The 18,731-nt window shown below is 36.0% G+C and overlaps 1 protein-coding gene across 2 annotated transcripts in view; it reads right to left on the reverse strand.

The window, feature by feature from the left end:
* Positions 1 to 6,707: 6,707 nt before the first annotated feature.
* CDK13 (cyclin dependent kinase 13) overlaps positions 6,708 to 18,731 on the reverse strand; it is a 122,616-nt gene continuing 110,592 nt past the window's right edge. The window contains exons 12-14 of one of the 2 annotated variants that reach the window (XM_042914560.1): positions 12,962 to 13,167; positions 10,360 to 10,632; positions 6,708 to 9,740 (exon numbers count right to left, since the gene is read on the reverse strand). In XM_042914560.1, the coding sequence (XP_042770494.1) occupies positions 8,887 to 9,740; positions 10,360 to 10,632; positions 12,962 to 13,167 (1,333 nt within the window). In that variant the 3' untranslated portion in view covers positions 6,708 to 8,886. Of the gene's footprint in view, positions 9,741 to 10,359; positions 10,813 to 12,961; positions 13,168 to 18,731 lie in introns of both variants that reach the window. The other variant, XM_042914551.1, reaches the window with a different exon arrangement.

Here is an 18,731-nt window from a genome sequence, read left to right on the forward strand (position 1 = left end):
GTTAGTATTTGTACTTGCATATAACCAATTGTCCCAGAAAACTTAGTATCCGGTAGAACAAGTCCAAATTCTTATTTTTTCAAAATTGCCTTTGCTATTCTTGGTCCCTTGTTCTTCTGTATAAATGTTTTAGCCACTTTCTCAAATTGCATATTAATGCTAATAATTTTCCCATGGATCTCTGTTGCAAGTCCTCCATAGTCAGTAATAGAGTCTGCCATTAAGAACTTTTTCTTCCTTTCCAATCCTACTCTTCTCTTCCTTCCTCCTTCTCCCAGCTCTTTCTTAACTGTGTAACAAGACCTGCCACAAAGTGTCGAATACCAAGTAGTCACTCATAATGGGCACGTTTGTCCATTCCTCCTCTTAAAGTGAACGTGTCTAACATTATATCCCAATATATTGGTGGCATTAGGTTTTGGTAATGATTATAATAGCTATGTAACAGAACTGAAGCACAGTATTTTTAAAATGAGTCTAAAATCATGAATTTTACTACCAAAAAAGTAGCAGGAAGTAGGTTAGGAAATAGGGAAAGTAGGCACATTTCTTTTTATATAAGTGACAGTCTATAGCAACTCCCTCATTCCTGACATTATTCATTCAAAATATAGGTTTACATATGTCTTCCAAACATTTAAAGATAAACAGGAACATTACAAATCAACAGAAGGCCCCCAAACACAAATTTTAAAAAGAGAGTAAAAGAAAGTAAGTTAATAAAAGATTAAAAACAAAGCCAGCAAGGTAGCATTAAAAAAAAAAAAAAAAAAGGCAAGAAGGGATTATAAAATAAACTTTCAGAAGATCAAGTGATAACATTAATAGTGATAATCTTAAAACTGGACCCACTGGAATTAAAAGTTTTCAAAAATGTGAAGAAATGGAACAAAGATTCAGTAGTTATGAACCTGTAAGAGCACAGAATATATATAACAAAAAGGATTAATATGGAAAAATATGTAAAAGCAGTATGAGAATTTACATATCTCACTCCTTGAGAGACATATAGATAGTAAGTAAAGATCTCCCCAGTGTTCAATGAATAATATTGATTGAATGGTTATATGACAAACTGTACCAAAGGAAATGCCCTGTACCAGAGCACCCAGGAAATATTTACAAAATGTGTTTGGTTAGCAGGTTAAAAAGATATCCTTAATAAGTTCCCCAAAGTGGACTGTATACACTGACTACATGTAATACAAACTGTAAGTTATTGGGGTACCTGGGTGGCTCAGTTGGTCGAGCGTCCGACTTCAGCTCAGGTCATAGCTTGCCAATTCAAGCCCCGCGTCGGGCTCTGTGCTGACAGTTCAGAGCCTGGAACCTGCTTCGGATTCTGTCTCCCTCTCTCTCTGTCCCTGCCCCACTCACGCTCTGTCTCTCTCAAAAATAAACATTAAAAAAAAAAAAAAGAAAGAAAAGAAACTATAAGTTATTAACAAAACACTAAAGTAAAAAAATAAAGTATATCCAGCCACCTGGAAATTCAAACACACTATCCTCAGTAAGCCTTGGATCAAACAAGCTATCAAATTTGCAGCCACCAAATATTTAGAAAACAGTAATGATAACACACCATCCTCAACGTATGGAATGGAGCCAAAGAAAATAATCAGAGAATCCATACCATTAACATGGCTTTAGAATCGAAGAAAGAAAAATAAATGAATCAGTCATTCAAACTCAAGAGGTGGGAATAAGTAAGGGAAGTAGAAGAAAGGAATCAAAGTCAAAATACTGAAATAAATGAGAAAACAAGTAATAGATCCTTCCTTCCTTGGTAGTGAGAGAAAGGATGGAGGAAGAAGGGAGCAAATCAGAGCTAGTCTAATCAAGGAGAAGAAAAGACACAAAAAGGAGATTGGTAATAGATAATATATGTATTTACAACAGTGAGATTATTAAGTGCAACTGTATGCTAAGAACAGTTTAAATATAAGGTAGACCACAATGACAAATTTCCAGAAAAAGGAAAATTACCAACATTTACTCAAGAAACAGAATGCTGAACAGAGCAAGAACATATGAGGAAACAGAAATACTGTGAAAGAATTACCTTCAAGAAAAGAGTCAGGTCTATCTGGGTATAAGTAAAACAGCATCAACTTCAATAAACAATCATTCTCAAATATATAAACTATTCCAAATCAAACAAAACAGGAGATAGTTTTCCAGTTTATTCTGCACAGCTATCAAAACCTGTAAATTAAAACCAGACTTGTTTCTTATGAACAAACGTAAATAGAAAATCCTAAATACAGGGTTAGTCAATAGAACACAGCAGCATTTTAAATGAGCAGCTCAAGATTGGATTCTACTAACATAGTTGGTGTCTATGATCAATAGCTCAAAGGAGAAAATCTGTATAAATATAATGGTAGACACTGAAAAGGCATTTGAAAAAAAATTTAACATCTGATCTTAATAAATGGGCTTCATGAATAATCTTGACATAATAAAGCACTGTCAGCACAGAGTCACAAACCATGAGATCATGCCCTGAGCCAAAATCAAGAGCCAGACGCTTCACCAACTGAGCCACCCAGGTGCCCCATAAAGCATTCTATTTCTACTCTATAGGTTAAAATTATACGTGGGAGTGAAATACTACAGACTTTCATAAAGTCGGAAACAAGAATGCCCATTATCATATTAAATCAAACTGAAAATTACTGGAAATTATAATAAAATGTCTTCAGTTAAAAAAAAAAAAGACTGCTTTCCTATATAAGCAGTGACTAGTTTAAAATATTACAATACTATTATTTAATAATATGAAAAGGCCATTTCTAAAGGCAACAACAATATTTTTGGAAACTTTTTAAAAAATTAACAGCTACAGTAAAGAAAATTTTGGAACTTTCAATGAGGAACATGCGAAAAACCAATTCTATGTTCTCAATGGAAAGACTCCTAAGTGAATTTAAACACTTAATGTTTCCAGTTAAAATCCTAACAAGATACCTTGGGGAAAGTGAACAAAATGATTCTAAAAGTCACATGAAAAAATAAACTGGCAAAAATAGAAAACTTTGAAAAAGGGACAACTAAGCTCTGTCCTACAGCAAGTATTACTGCCTGCAGTGTGCTATACATCGTTATAGGGATTGAAAATAGTGATTAAAAAAAGGACTACAAGGACCGATGCATAATTTATACAGACATAATGCAACTGTAGAACTTGTAACAGAAGAGATGAGGGTGGAACGCAACTGAAAGCCCAGAAACAGACCTGAATAAGACATAGATGGTATTTACAAACTATGACTAGGACGTACTGCTCACCAATGCTGCTTGCGTCATCAGGTTAGCCACTCCGAGAAAGCCTTAAGTCGTCGCTCACCTCACAAAACTGAATTCTAAGGTGATTTAGAATTAAGTGTAAAAGAAGCCAGAGAAGTAAAATAAAACTTATGTGAATATTAAAATAATCTTGGAGAAAGCTTTTCTAAGGAGAAACCATAGGAAAAGATGAAGAGAACTGGCTACATATATAATTATAAATTTTTCCTACATCAAAACACACCATACAGTGTTTTTAAAATTATACTTTACATAGGGCTATCTTCTTTATCTCTGTTGCTCTTTCAAGCAATAATTGAACATGAATAGTTAATAAAACAAAATATACCTGGCTAACATGAAATAATAATGAATTTCATTAGTAATCAAATAAATACAAATCGAAATGATTTATCACCTGTCAAAATGGCAGATTTAAAAGTTTTAAATACCCAGCATAGCTAAGTGAAAAGTAATAGGAATGAATGTAAAATTTGCAAACCCTTCCTGAGGGCAATTTGGATATAGCAGAAGTTTAGAAGTATACTCCTATACACCAGCAATTCCAAGGAAATCATGCATATTTGTTTTTATGTGGATTTTCATCACGTTATTTATAACAGGAGGGTTAGAAATTATTTGTGTCCAGTAATAAGGAAATTGGAAGCTACGGTTCTTCTTTTTATAAGGGAATAACTTAACAACCATTAAAAAGAGGGTAGAATTTAATTATTGGCATAGCAGGATGTTCACAATGTATTATTAAATGAAAAAAATAAACTACAAAGTTACGGGTAACATAAACCCATTGTTTTAAGAAAAAGATTAGATATGCATTTATATACATCCATCAAAGTCTAATTATTAACGGTTATCTTTGGAGGTGTTCCTACATTTTCAAATATGTACCAGTCTAAAAAGGACAAAGTAAGTATTCCGGGTTTTAGGTTTTGTCAATAAAACACGGCACAATGGATAATAAGTGGTCATCTTTTTCAGATTATTTATTAAGATTATTCCTGGAAGTCTGTACTGGATATAAGCAAGAATAAAACAAGGCTAAAAATGGCCTCGAATTCTTATGGCAGTTTATTTACAGACTATCGAATACAGCCTTTATTTATTTTTAAACAAATGGCTTCTATTAAACACATTAGATTTAACAGTTACAAGACTTTACTAAAAGTTCTTGCAAAAAAGTACAACACCTTTACAACAAACTAGCTGTCAAAGAAAACCAAGGGGTGATTCACTTACAGGGCCTCATTTTGAATGCAACTACAACTAGGAATTGTTTTGACGTGATGAAGAGGGTAAGACCCACAAAATTTGTTAGTCTACACAATTTAAAGACAAAGTTCTGTTATGGTCAAAATTTTGTTTTCTCCATCTTCAAGTGGATCCCTTGATAGCTTATTAATTTAATAGCTTTTATTTTTAATTAAATTAAAAGCAGCTTGAGAAATTATCTGGAGAGGCTTTGGTAAATGACAAACCGTTGCTCCCTCATGACACCACTGGAAATTATAAACCCTTGAAAGATTATAAAAGCAATGTTTGCAGGCCTGCTAGCATAGACTTTCCTCCTCTAAAGAGAAAACAAATGTAAATGATTCAGTTCACTACCTAATCGTTATTTAAAAACTACTGTTGTTAAAAAGAAACAAAAAACAAACCAAAAAAAACGAGGAGCCTCCTTTTGAAGAACTATCCATCCTGTATAGGCTTCTAATGAAGTTTTTCTAAAGTTTTGTTTTAGTCTATTTCTCTATTTTTTGAGTCATTTTATAAGTTGGCTTTTTAAAACCATTTGTGTTAAGGTAGTTGTTCAGTATTCTAAATTTAATTATTTTACTTCACTGTAACACTGGTAATTTTTTTTTTTTTTTTTTTTTTTTAAGTTTGAGAGAGTGAGTGTGCACATGCGTGAGCAGGGGAGGGGCAAGAGAGAATCCCAAGCAGGCTTCTGTCAGCCTGGCCCCAACATTGGTAACCATTTTAAGTCAATTTTTTAAAAAAGTTAAGTGTTTTCTGCAGAATTTAGATGAGGCTTAGAGGAACTGCCCTGGAAATCCATCTCATTTCTCTTAGGCTGTAAAAGTGAGGGGACAGACCAGATGATTAGAATATTGGAAGGAATGTCCTGTTCAGACTTTAAAAATCTCAAAACCAGTATCCCAGAGGATCAGTAGATTTTCATTCAGAACTTGTATTTCAAGTTTATTTTAACAAAAGGTGGGGGGAGGGACTATGGTGAAAAGTTGTGTAAAATATGATTAAGCTCCTAGCAAACACGGCAAAACTTTGACTCACAAGTTCCAGTGAGAGTAGTTTGGAAGCACTTAACCCATTTACCTTCCACTTTTCTTAAGAAATCCTGATATTTCCTACAAATTGGCCTATTACAAATTGGCCAGATGCAACTTAAAATTTGTTTTCATCATAGAGTTTCCAGTTGTTCTATTTTGTTCCAGAATGTTATTTCTTTATTCAGTTTCCACTTTAAAACTGCACACTCACATGGTCACTTCTTACATTCACTTAAGAGTAATGCAGATACAGCTGAGAGTAGCAAATACTACTAGCTTCTCCAGCCCCTTTTTAAAATCTTATCAACCCACTGGAAGTGTGACTGAATGCCCTTCACAAGTTAACTGACGTAGCCCAAGGCACTGAATATATATACTCACTGACAGAATGAAGCCCTGAATCACAGCTAAAGCATTATCTTAATTCACATTCCACAAACCATTTTCATCAATAAACCTCTTAAAACGAGTCTTAAAAATTTCATGGGTGACTACAATTCTTCCACAAAGAACAGACTGAAGACTTTTGAGTTGCATGCAGAAAAACTTGCTGCGTCAGGAAATATAAATGGGAATTTCACATGGGAGATAATAAGTTTTCTTCTTTTGGTAGGTCAGTCTTCTATTTTCATCTTCATTATTTGCAATCTGACTTACCTGATTCTTTCCCCAAAACTTAAGTTAACGTTTTATGGTCCTTAGACTTTACTCAAGAATACTCATGATTACTGCAATTATAACCTATGTAATTAGTGATTTCCATCCCGGCTCTTTTTATTAATCCGTATTTACTGAAGTATTAAATGGTATGGAAGGATGCATTGAGATTTTTATTACCGTATTTTACCAACTGTTTCATATAATAACATCTATGAATTTGGAAGTATCTGACAATTACTGCATCTGGGCATTGTGTTGTGGTTTAACCGGCAAGATTTTTTCTAAGTGGTGCATAAGATACTGGTATATTTCACAATTAATACTGTCTAAGGGTAATATTATAAGCTGTAGTTCAAATTTCCAATTTCAAGCAACAATTTCCCTGTCCTCCCAGCCACTCTCCCAACATAAATATATAACTGAAATGTTGGAAAAACTATCCAAACACAGTTCAATTTTATATAAAATATTTAATTTTTAAAACACAGGCTATTCATGTCACATAAATATCTTCAATTTTCGGTTAGCTGCTATGGTCAGCAGAATTATCAAGTGTGACTATTAAGAATAACTTAGATACTGTCACTTATAGGAAAGTCTAAAGCGCTAAGACTCACCATATTAAAATTTGAGATAGTTGAATACTGTAGCTATTTTGCTAAATTTGAAGTATTTCTTCACCTCCTGCAATGTAGTTTTAAGTTGTTAGTACTCAAAATTCAAATAAAAGCAAAATAATTTTTCTTCCATTCATTTTTCTCCCCAATAACAAAAAAAAAATTCCATCAAAAAAATAAAATGATCAACTGACATCAACTCATTTTATAGCAGTAAAATGGTAAAATATCCACTTTAAAATATCCTTGCTGTCACCAAACTGTAATGCTTCCCATATAGTATTTTGAAATGAAGGTTCACAAGTCAGAGGGCATGGGGTTAAAAGACTGACTTTAGAACTGGAGCAAATTTCCATTCTAAAACAGTTCTTCCGATTTACAATTCCAATGAAAAAGTAAGTTACCAGGAGAAAGAACAGTTAAAACAAAATGGTTAATTGGCACAGCTCTCATTTCCAGAGTTTATTTTTCCATTCAGGGATACTGGAAACACTGGTTATTCACCTTTGGTTCCTTTTGAGAATTTATTGTAATTGTATGTGTGCCTGAGCGTGCACGAGAAGTTAGTTAGACTTGACACCATTACAGCTTACATAAGGGTTAGTCCATCCTTCTTTGCTGCTTTTAATAAAAGAGAAAAATGCTAAAATGAACTAAAGTTGCTCTAAGTCTGGCAGAAGTCCTAATAAACCTCACAGAAGGTGAGAGGAAGGAAGAGAAGAGGTTTTCTCTCACTACTTTTTCTTTTTGTTTCAATAAATTCGGTGTAGGCAAAGTTTCTAGTTAACAAACTGAACGGCTTTTTCTTAAAATGGCAATTGCGTAACTTAAAATATGATGTCTGCCTCCCCTCCCCCCATGAACTTTAATAGAATCAGGCAATTCTATTTATTAAGCCTTGCTTCTGCACTACTGCCCTCCAATTATCCATGGCAAAAGGAAAACAGGGACAATATGGCAGCCTGAAAATGGGTACTCTAAAATTCTCATTTAGCTATTACTTTCAACCACTTAACTGATGTAACTTTTTAGAACATCTTGGAAGTAACAAGGTACTGACTGGAGTTCTAATCCCTTTCTTTGCTCTCACGCTCCTATCAAGACAAGGTGGTAGTGGAAGGTAACGTAGCCCAAAGACAGGCAGGAAAGAAGAAAGTGTGACAGGCAGAGGGAATGAGTCTAGTGGGAACTGAACAGGCAGCAGTCCCTAAACACTGGAGAGCTCCCTGCCTCTTCAATACAGTATTGATTCCCTTTAGAAGACAAATGGGTGTAAAGGTTAACTGCTTTTTCAGACCTTCAGCTTACCTGTTAAGGCACTTACTTACCCTCCCCACCCCATATTTTTCATATAAAACCCACTATTTCATTTGAATGCATTTTGCTCGGCTATGATAATCTGCAAAATAAAACAAAAATAACGTTGACCATTTTTTTTTATAAAACTGTTGCATCAAGAGAAAGGTTGTGTTTTATTTTCTGAAGTGAGCACAAAGTACACCTTTCACAATAACACTGGAAGCAGGTGCAAAGACTGACAGTGACCTTTGACTAAAGGTAGCTTTGTAAAAAGAAAAATACCAAATAAATCAGTGCCCTTTCTGATTGTTGTAAAACTGGAGCGGGGGAGGGGTTGGTTGGTTGTTACATAAAAGTTGGTCCAAACTTACAAAAAAAGCACAAATGTGCATAGTTCAGAAGATCTGCAAGAGGGCCATAAAAGACTCTTATGTCCCTAAGATTAGCATCCACGTAAAACTGCAAGAATACAAAATAAAATTGTTAACTAGAATTTGTGAAGATGTACAATCAATAGATCTAGTTTTTAGAACAGCATGAATTTAAGCAAAGGTTTTTTTTTTTTTTTAACTATTGTATGCAAGACCCTTTTCCACATAAAAATAAAGCTGTTGTTGAATTAATATTATTCAAGTCTCTTGGATTGCTGCCTTAAATTGCAGCTAGAAAAGTCTTTCCAGATAAAAATGATGTGCCTGAGGAAAAACAGATACTCAGTATGGTAACCCTCTGCCTCGACCTCTGCCAGCTGATGTGCTAATGTGTCCCCTGTATCCTTGTGAATATCCAGGTCCTTGGGCAGGAGAAGTCCAGGTCTGTCCATGCATGAGGCCGGGGCCACCTGGGTTTTCCTGTAAGTTACCACCATAGTTATAGTTGTGCATCTTTGCTGGCAAAGGATGAGTACTCTCTGGCCCTGTGGGAGGGTCACTGCTGTTCGCCAGGACTGCAATGGGGCCATGGCTATATTCAAATCTATGGTCCTTGTCTCCACTGAACAACATGGGACCAGTATTGAGGTAAATGTCTCCGTATCCAGCTACTGAACTGGGAAATGACTCGGAAAAGGCAGAAGGCTGAGGTGGACCACCAGAATGAGATGAAGAAGTACTGTAGTTATCCAAAGACTGAATATCTGAGTTTCCAATGAAGCTACGTCGTTCCAATGGTGGAGGAGCAGAGCTACTTCCCAGACCATCATTGCTAACATAAGGAGCGGAAGAGAAAGAAGAGGATCCAAAATTGTCCTTGTAGTCTGATGTGGGCACATAAGTGTCTCCTGCCTGGTAATCCATACCACTTTCTCTTTTGGGATCATCCTGGGGCTGATGCTGAGCGAGCAGCTGTAACAGGGCGGCTTTCACTCCGGCATGAGGGTCAGTTAACGAAGAACTGGTGGTGGGTACGTGCTGGTTTTCTGTCCGATAATCCAGATCTTCTTCGGTGACTGGTGGTGGTTCAGGCGGTTCAGGAGGTCGCTGATCAGGAGGGAGGATACGAGGCCGGTCCGGTTCTGGGGTGAGCTCCAACATCCTCATATCTTGGTGCTGAATGAGGTCATCTTGCCCTAAGTGAAACAAAGCAAAAAGAAAAGGAAAAAAAAAAAAGAGAGAGAGAGTCAAAAGTGATCATGGAAAACTACGTGTTTCAAAATAGTCAGTTTCCTACAGGTGGTCCTAAAGAACATCACAAGTTCCGGAAGTTCCATTTCCAGCAAAAAAAAAAAGGAACGAAAGGAAACAGGGATATAAATACTAATATTGCCTGCTACCATTTAGGTCTGTGGTGACTGAAAAATTTAACTGCATCGGACTTTTCCAAGGTATCTCACATCTACCTATTTATTGCCTGAAGAACAAAAGCTACCGTACACACAAAGTTTCTGCCTTGCTCAATCATGTTGTTGTAGTTGGAGTAAATTATTTCTTCCATCAGAGGTTTACATGAGAAAAATCTCTGGCATTCTTAATGAGCTACAGCACACATGGGTAATTTGTCAAAGAATCTACTCCTCCTAGGAGTAAATGGACTCACGAACCAACCTATGACCAGTGACCTAGGAATTTTCAGAACATCTACTCCTAGCAATGCCACCAAACGATACACATCAGAGACCCCCTCCCCCCCCCCCCCCATCAAGAAAAACAGTGTGAACACTGTTAGCGGTCTGCTCTCTGCACACTCACCCGATGCCGGAGTGCTAGGTTCTGGAGGTGGCCTGAGTTGTAATGACGCTTCATGTCCCGACCCATTTTCCCTCTCTTCCAGTAGCACGTCTTTCTGCTTGGACTGCTGGGCCTTTATTAACTGAGTCAGCAGAACTGCGAACGCGCTCTGCACGGCCGCCTGGGCAGCATCAGTCTCCACTTTAGGCTGCGCGCTCTGAGAAGAAGGCTGAATTCCTCCCAATGGTTTCGAAGACTCCTGTTGTGGTGTGGATGGGTCTGTCTGTTTTTCACCTGTTGCCAAAATTCCAGCAGGAAGGTTTATTTTATTTAGCTGCTGTTGAGTCTCAGAGTTTACCTTAATGTTCAACACTTGGACAAAATCAGCCATATTAACACTTGTTTTAGACTGTAGTAGGTTTAGTAGAATTGCCAATTCATTGTGGTTTAACTGCTGTCCAGGGCCTGTTTTTACTAAAGACAAAATTTGTATTAATTAGAATTGCCATAATTCACAGCACACCCCGCCCCCCCCAAAATGGCTCTATATTACCCTATTAAAACGTCCACTTGTGGGACAGTGTGTAGGAAACACTGTGAAACAGGAATCTCAGTCTGGTTCTAATTTCATGTACGTACATTTCAGATGTAACTGCACGTAAGTCAAAACAACAACAACACACTGCGGCCCGTTCTGAAGAATTCTCTTCAGGGCTCAATAGTTCAAAAGGAAAACCAAGACTACTGCTGGAGCCCCGTACGGTAGGTGTGAGTGGGAGCCGCCAGCTGTGAGCAGGGACTGGAGGCGGCGGTGCCGGGCAGCTACGGTGTCAGGCACTCTTGAAGCATTTGGGATCTTTCATTCCTCGCAACAACCTTGAAGGCACCCTCTATTATTACGCCCAGTTTGTTTGTTTTTAAACTGAAGAAGAAACTGACATCCAGGGACACTAAATAATTTGCCCAAGTTGAGATCAGAACCCAGGTATTCTGATTCCGGAGTCTGAGCTCTTAACTACTCACTAAAATCATCTCTAAAATCATGCTTATTATCTGAGGACCTAACCTGATTTTGCTGTAAATTCAAACTGAGATGTTATGGACTCCTTAATAAAATGTATTTTATTCAAATTACCTTTTTTTTAAGGTAAGTCCCTTAGGGTAAGTTAGGAACTCCTACAGAAGCATGCTTATAATGCTCCTGCAAGATGGTATTAACTCATCACCAACAAAACAGATGGCGTTGTTTTTCAATTTTCAGTTGAGGCTTGTGACGGTTTACACAGGTTCTCGTGCAAGCTTCTCTGAGCCACACATAACGAGGCTCGAATGTGTATGATACCACAGAAGTTCAGCGACACTACCCTGATAAGCAATTTCTATTATAAGAATGATGAACCAACAGAAGAGAAACTCCAAGAAAATAAAAAACTGATGAGTAATGCTCTCCTTTTATTTTCTCTCTTTATATATATTTTAAGAGACTTTTTATTACTTCTTAATGTTATTTGTAGGTTAACTCAAAACAAACTTTTGCAAGTTCTTCCTGTGACTCGCAGGCATTAAGAAACAAGGAGCCATGTCTGTTTGCTGCATCCTAAGAGCCAGTTTCCCCTCATTTTCCATTTAATTTCTACATCAGCAGAGGCAGGCTCTGTGTGAGCTTGCAAGTATTCTGTAACTATGGTGTCTCCTCTAACAAAAAGGGCATTTTCTTTTAAAATAAGACAGTTGATGATGAAGAAAATGAAGCAGAGAGGATTCATTCCTATTTCACAAAACCAGGATTCTTCTTAACAGTGACAGTTTCAAAAAAAGGAAAACAAAAGATAAAATGAAACTCTGAGCAACAAATAACAATTGTTTTTGGTTTGTAAAGTAACGTACCAGTACTTTAATGCAGTCTGACCAAGGTCAAGTATAAGCTTGCAGATTACATGGGAAAGCATTAATGGTAATCTTTCTCAGCTAATCTACTCTATATTTATATCCAACCACCAAAGCTCAATCTGATCAGCAGATCTATTTTAATCAACTAACTGATCTTTAAAACTAAATGACAGAATGAGTTTAACAACATTTCTGACAACACTCAAGAGGCCGAATTCTCATGAAGAAGCTTACTCTTATGACAGACTGATCCAGAGGAAGAAATTTAGTAAGTTTCCCCCAGATAGCCTTCTTTATCATACTTCAAGTCATTTCTCGAACAATATGAGATTCTAATTTTTGAGATTCTATAATATAACAGGCCATGTAGTAAGAGTGATCTGAGGACATTATAAACAGAATGAAAGAACTTCTATTATGAATTTTGGCTGTCTTCCTGTATCTTTCTCTGGATTCTTGCCCTAGGGGGAAAAAGGAAATAGAGAAATCTGACCATTCACTAATCATATGTAATTTGATGCTCTTCTGAAGTGCCTCTTACCTTAAGATTGTTTCATATTGTGATGCCAGTAGCAGTGAAATGTCTATACTGGCACAAGCAATTAACAGGGAAATGTCAAGTTTGGTGAGTAAATCTTAATGTTTTAGCCACAAATGCTTTAACACGATAGCAACATAATCACCGCTAGCCACAAAACGAGGGAAGAAAACCAACCCGGGAAGCATTACTGACCAGGTGCTACGTTCGAGTTGCCCTGAGGTTTCAGCTGTGAAGACGGCAGCACGCCCTGCGGTGTGCTGGTCCTGCTGTCATCTAAGCCAAGAGACAAGTCCTTTCTGGGGGCTTTAATTGTTGAAACATCATCAGTCATGCCCATCTGCTTCTGTCTTCTTCGCTTTTTACTCCACAGCTCATGACAATCTTGCCATAAAGGAAGACTGGAAAAAAAAAAGGTATCAAAATTGTTTGTCAGTGTTATTTCTTAATGACAACCAAAACCTGCTAATATTTCCTACACAGCACCAAAGCTGCCACCCCACACCCCTGCCAGTTGATCTTGAAGACTCCATACACATGCTGTGTGAGCCCCTCAACAAAAATCATCCTTGAGGCCCCACCTCTGTCAGGGATTCACTTTTACAAATGGACTGTTTTTCTGTGGCTTCTGAATAATTGACAAATAATCATTTATTAAAACTATGAATGAAGGGGGTGCCTGGGTGGCTCAGTCGGTTATGCATCCGACTTTGGCTCAGGTCATAATCTCGCAGTTCGTGGGTTTGAGCCCCGTGTCGGGCTCTGTGCTGACAGCTTGGAGCCTGAAGCCTGCTTCCAATTCTGTGTCTCACTCTCTCTCTGCCCCTCCCCCGCTCACGCTCTGTCTCTCTCTCTCTATAAAAAATAAAACATTAAAAAAATTTTTAAAAACTATGAATGAAGAACACATGTTCATAAAACTTTGTTACTATTATCCTTGGTGCAGTCTTTTAAAGCCAGTTCTTATCACAGTACACCATACACTGAACAGGACATGGAAAAAAAGGCAAAAAATATGCCATTCGCAGGAAATGGAAACAGGATTAAAGAGTAGTAAAGGCTAGGAGATAACATTTGTAAAAGACTTTCTAGTAAAAGCTTTTTACTTTTTTAATACCCTCTTATTTACTTCCATAATCAAATGCTCTAAAATGAAACTATGCTACAGAGAAGGTTCAAAAATAGGTAGTCCAGGCTAATTACTCATCAATAAAGAGTTCTGAATGCCTAGCAGCTATCAAAATTACCCACAATTCTGAAACAGTTCTACCTTCATTAATGTAATTTCTTAAAACTGACAACACTACAGAGTAACTTTTGCCTAAAGAAAGATGTAAGTGGTTGATTTATAAATGTTTTCTTCTTATCCTAATAAAAATTCCAATGGGAAGTTACTATTATATCTATTTTAAAGATGAGAAAATTGAGGCTTGGAAAGGTTAATAAACTTGCCCAGAATATCTACAAATTCTCTTAAGCAGCCCCAACCTGGTTGATACAGCTACAAGTCTTCAACCTGGGTGTGTTCACCTCTAGGGATGCTTTTGAAGGGGATGCACCTGAAATGGTTTTAAAACAACTGACATAGCTCCGTGTCCTTTCTTACAATTGACTTTGGAGAATGGCCTGCACAGCAAGTTCTTTCACACCTCCTCTTTCACAATTACTCTCATCTCATGTTACAAAATAAAGGCATATGCAACAATATGGTCGAATCTTAGCAATATAATATCAAGTAAAAAAAAGTCATTCCCAAAAGATTACAAACAGCATGACACCCTTTTATAAAATTAAAAACAACTAAAAATTTTAAAATATAACTTTTTATGAGTACATATAGATGGCAACAAAAGTATATACAAAAGAAAACGGGGATGATGGTTACCTCAGGTGGAGGAAGGCAAGGGGATAGGTCGTGGGGCAGGGGGTGGGGAGAGGGTATGATATGACTAACGTAGGTTATTTCCAAGGTTCTAGCTTTTATTTGGTAGGTTCATGGCTGCTTATTAACATCATTTAAAATAACTAATTAAGTAACTAAAAGAAAAAAAAGAGAGCCATGCATGGACCAATGATGAGTGACACAAGGATTATGATTAAACCAAGTCTATGCACCTGAGGTCCAAAAACAAAACAAAGGCATACCTCTCAGCCATCTTACTATGGTGCATTGCCTCAGCGTGTAAAAACCTCCTGGAGTAACAAACAAAGGTACAATTTGAAATATTGATATTGGGAAGCTTTAAGGCATCATAAACCCGCCAAAGACTTTCCTTTCTGTGTGTGTGTTTATGTATTTTAAGATGTGTGGCCTTAGCCCCTGCTGGGATATTCCGAATTCAGATATACTGTAGTACTCAGAGTGGGGCAACAGGAGTGACTTCACTTCTTCCACCCTGATGCTCTTGCAGGAGAGCCCCATAACGGGAAAGCAAAGAAATCCACGGGAAAGGGCTTCTGGGCTCCCTCCCACAATTTAAAGCTGAGAGATTCTTTACGGATGATCTCCAAGCTCATCTCTAGGAAAGACCAACATTACCCAACCAATAGCTGTAATGTATAGGTTAGTGATGCAGACTCTGGATATACCGGCAATGTTTTCCAGGATGACCACATTTTTATGTGCTTTTTCTGAAGGTTCAAATACCGGCTCAGCCACTTACTTACTGGCTCTCATTAGGCAAGTAACTTGACCTCTGTGCCTCAGTTTCCTTATCTTTAAAAATGAGATTAACAATATAATCTACCTTATGGGGTAGAGGTAATGATATATGTTAACATATGTAAGCGCTGGACAGTGCCCCTCACATAGTAGGCACTGTATTCACGCTTGATACCCATTTATCATCATTCCGTAAGATAGTTTAAAACTACTTTTATCAAATCACTCACATCATGAAATGCTTATTCCAATTACAGTTGATCATATTTTATCTTATAAATTGTTCAGTGCTTTTCACTTGCTGTTGAGAAAAAATAAAATTATAGGCTAGCTGTCACTCTTTCACTTTTTAGCGATATGTTTTTTTCTTTCCATTAAATATGCCAGTAAAGTCTTGACACCACATCTAATATAATTAATGCAGTTGTTTTGTTTTTTTGTTTTAATATCCTATTCTCATTTGATTATTCCTAAAATTAATCACAATATCATTATACTTTCAACCTGAATGCTTTAGTGATGCATCCTGTAATTTATTACTGGATTACAGCCTGTTCACCAAAATGTGTATTAATATGTTTTTTTTTTTTTTTTTAATATGCTTATTTTTAATGGAGAAATGCAGTCAGGTGTGTTCTGGTAAAAATTAAGTACATTTAGGTGATGTGTTTGACAATATGGACAGATTCCAATTAGGTTATATGACAGATGTTTTCCATTAATTAAATAGGGTGTATCTACAGTTCCAAGGTTTTCACAAAACCATGCATATTTTAAAAATGTAATAAGAAAAAAGATGTAACAAAAAGATTGGCGAAGTTGTACTGATGTTACATGTTGACACCCTAAACTTTTCCAAGTATACTTACTGGATGAAATAAGTGTTAATAAAAGAAAAAGTACGAAGTATAAGAAATCATTTAATAAGATACTAATGAAGCTTCTTTAGTTTATTTTCTCAAAATTTGAAAAAATAAATAATGAATGACTCTTAAAAATCTTTTCAAGCCATAGGCTTTCCAATTCTTTACTGTCAAGAAAATTAAAACAGAACCTTAAGTCGACATCTGAAAGGTCATTACCATAATTTCTGATGACAGATCACTCTGTGATTTTTGGACATAATATGGAAGGAGTGCAAAGAACTCAGTGATAAAACTATGACAAAAGACCATTTGTTCGCAAAGGCTTACTTACAAGGGTACTTATAAAAAGAAAAGAATAAAATTACAATTAATGTGGAACTCTCTCATTCTAGAATGAGTAATATTAATTGATAGATATAAAAAGAAACCACAGTCCTACCTATTTCATTAGGTTGAATTTACAAACAAATTTATTAATTTTTTCTTTCCTTAAAAAAATGTTTTTAATTGGAATATAGTTGCCATATAATTTACCATATAATATTATATTAGTTTCAGGGCTACAACATAGTGAGTCAACAATTTTCTTTCCTTTTTTAAACTGAAATATGTACTAGTAATATTCACAATGACCAACTGATCAAGAAGAAAAAAAGCTTAAAGTCAGAAAAATTTTAAAATTAAATTTCCATTTATATACATATATTTGTTTTAAAGAAGTTCAATACGGTAATCAATAAAATACTTTCAAGCATAAATATGTTACATTAAAAACCTGTGAAATTAATGTAAGTTCCAGATTAAAAAAAGGGACACTGTCCAATTGTTGAAGAGTATTCTGTATTTTCTAAATGAATCTTGATGAATATCAAAATGCTAAGATATTTTGATCCCAGTGGGTACATTTACAAGAAGTGAGATAACTGCTCCATTTAAAAGTGTCAACACTTACCATACACTGAAATTTACATCTTTTGCAACTATCTCCACCCTTGATTAAAACAAGTTTAGATGTTAATTAAAAATATGCTCAATATAATTTTTACCAGGATTCTTTCATGTGGGCCACTTGAACCAGGAGATCAACTTAGTATTACCAATAATGGGAGAAGAGTGACCTTACATTCCTCCTGATAGGATAGAGCAGGAAGCACACATCACTACCTAAGTACTATTCTTGACAAAAAAAAAAAAAAGTTATTCTAATTTTGATCACAAGAAAGCAATTACAGCCAAAATGTAGAATGTTTTACAAAATAGCTAGCTTGAACTCTTCAAAAATGCCAATGTCATAAAAGCCCTCCCCCAAAGAGCAATTAAAGACTGAAGAGAATTACAACCAAATCCAATGAGTGAGCTTTGAATGAATTCTTCATCAAAAAAACACAAAAAACACAACAAAAACTATAAAGGAAATTACTGGGACAACTGGAGAAATTTAAATATGGATTGCCTACTACATACTGCAATGTTAAATTTCTTATGCTTTATAATGGCACTGTAGTAACAAAGTCCCAGTTCTTATAGCTACATGACAAATCATTTATAAGTATTGTGTCACTTCCACAATACAATATTCAGATATTTCAGGACGAAAACCTTATATATAGTATAAAGCAAATGTTAATAATTATTGAATCTAGGTGAATGACATATAAGTGCTTATTGTACTGTTCTTCATATTTTTCTGCAGAGGTGAAATTTTTCCAAATCAGAAGTTATAAAAGATATACTTTGAAGGGGTACTGGTGCCAAAGTCTCAAGCCTGCTGATATATACTGACAAGCAAAGAACAACAACAACGACAACAAAAACCCCACCATGAAACAATTAATTAAACAGCGAATGATTCAGGTCCTTCAACATGTTAAGTGATAGATCCTTTCTGCCTGTCAAATCATCCCACAATGTCTATTCATATAATTCAATAAATACCTAATGAAGTTGAACGTGAAGGTCTCAGAAATAAAGTAAGTCCAATCTAAGTGATAAGTGGAAGAGCCAGGATTTGAACTCCAAAGCCCATGTTTGTTCATTCACAATATACTAATTTTATTACATGGAAACATTTTATTATAGGGATAGGCCTGCTTTTGTGACACTCATCGTTAAGTTTTTAAATTACTATAAAAATCCCTACAAAAGGGACTGCTCTGTCCCCTCCCTTTTTCCCAAAGCAATCCTAGAGAAATTACAGGAGCCACAGGGAAGGAAGGTTCAAGAACCCAGCTATTCTGACTCCCAAACTCTATACATTTTCTCTGCTTCATCCAATAAACTCCTTCTATACAGACTTTTGTTACTAATGCTCTTTTATCCAATGATAAGGATTTTCTATTATATAGTATGCCAGGAATATTTCAGAACTTCTCTTTGCTACTGAACTAACTGGCTGGCTCCACCCTTTACTAGATTTGTATTCTTGGGCAAGTTTCTT

Source organism: Panthera leo, chromosome A2 (assembly GCF_018350215.1).
Source record: "Panthera leo isolate Ple1 chromosome A2, P.leo_Ple1_pat1.1, whole genome shotgun sequence".
Classification (NCBI taxonomy): domain Eukaryota; kingdom Metazoa; phylum Chordata; class Mammalia; order Carnivora; family Felidae; genus Panthera; species Panthera leo.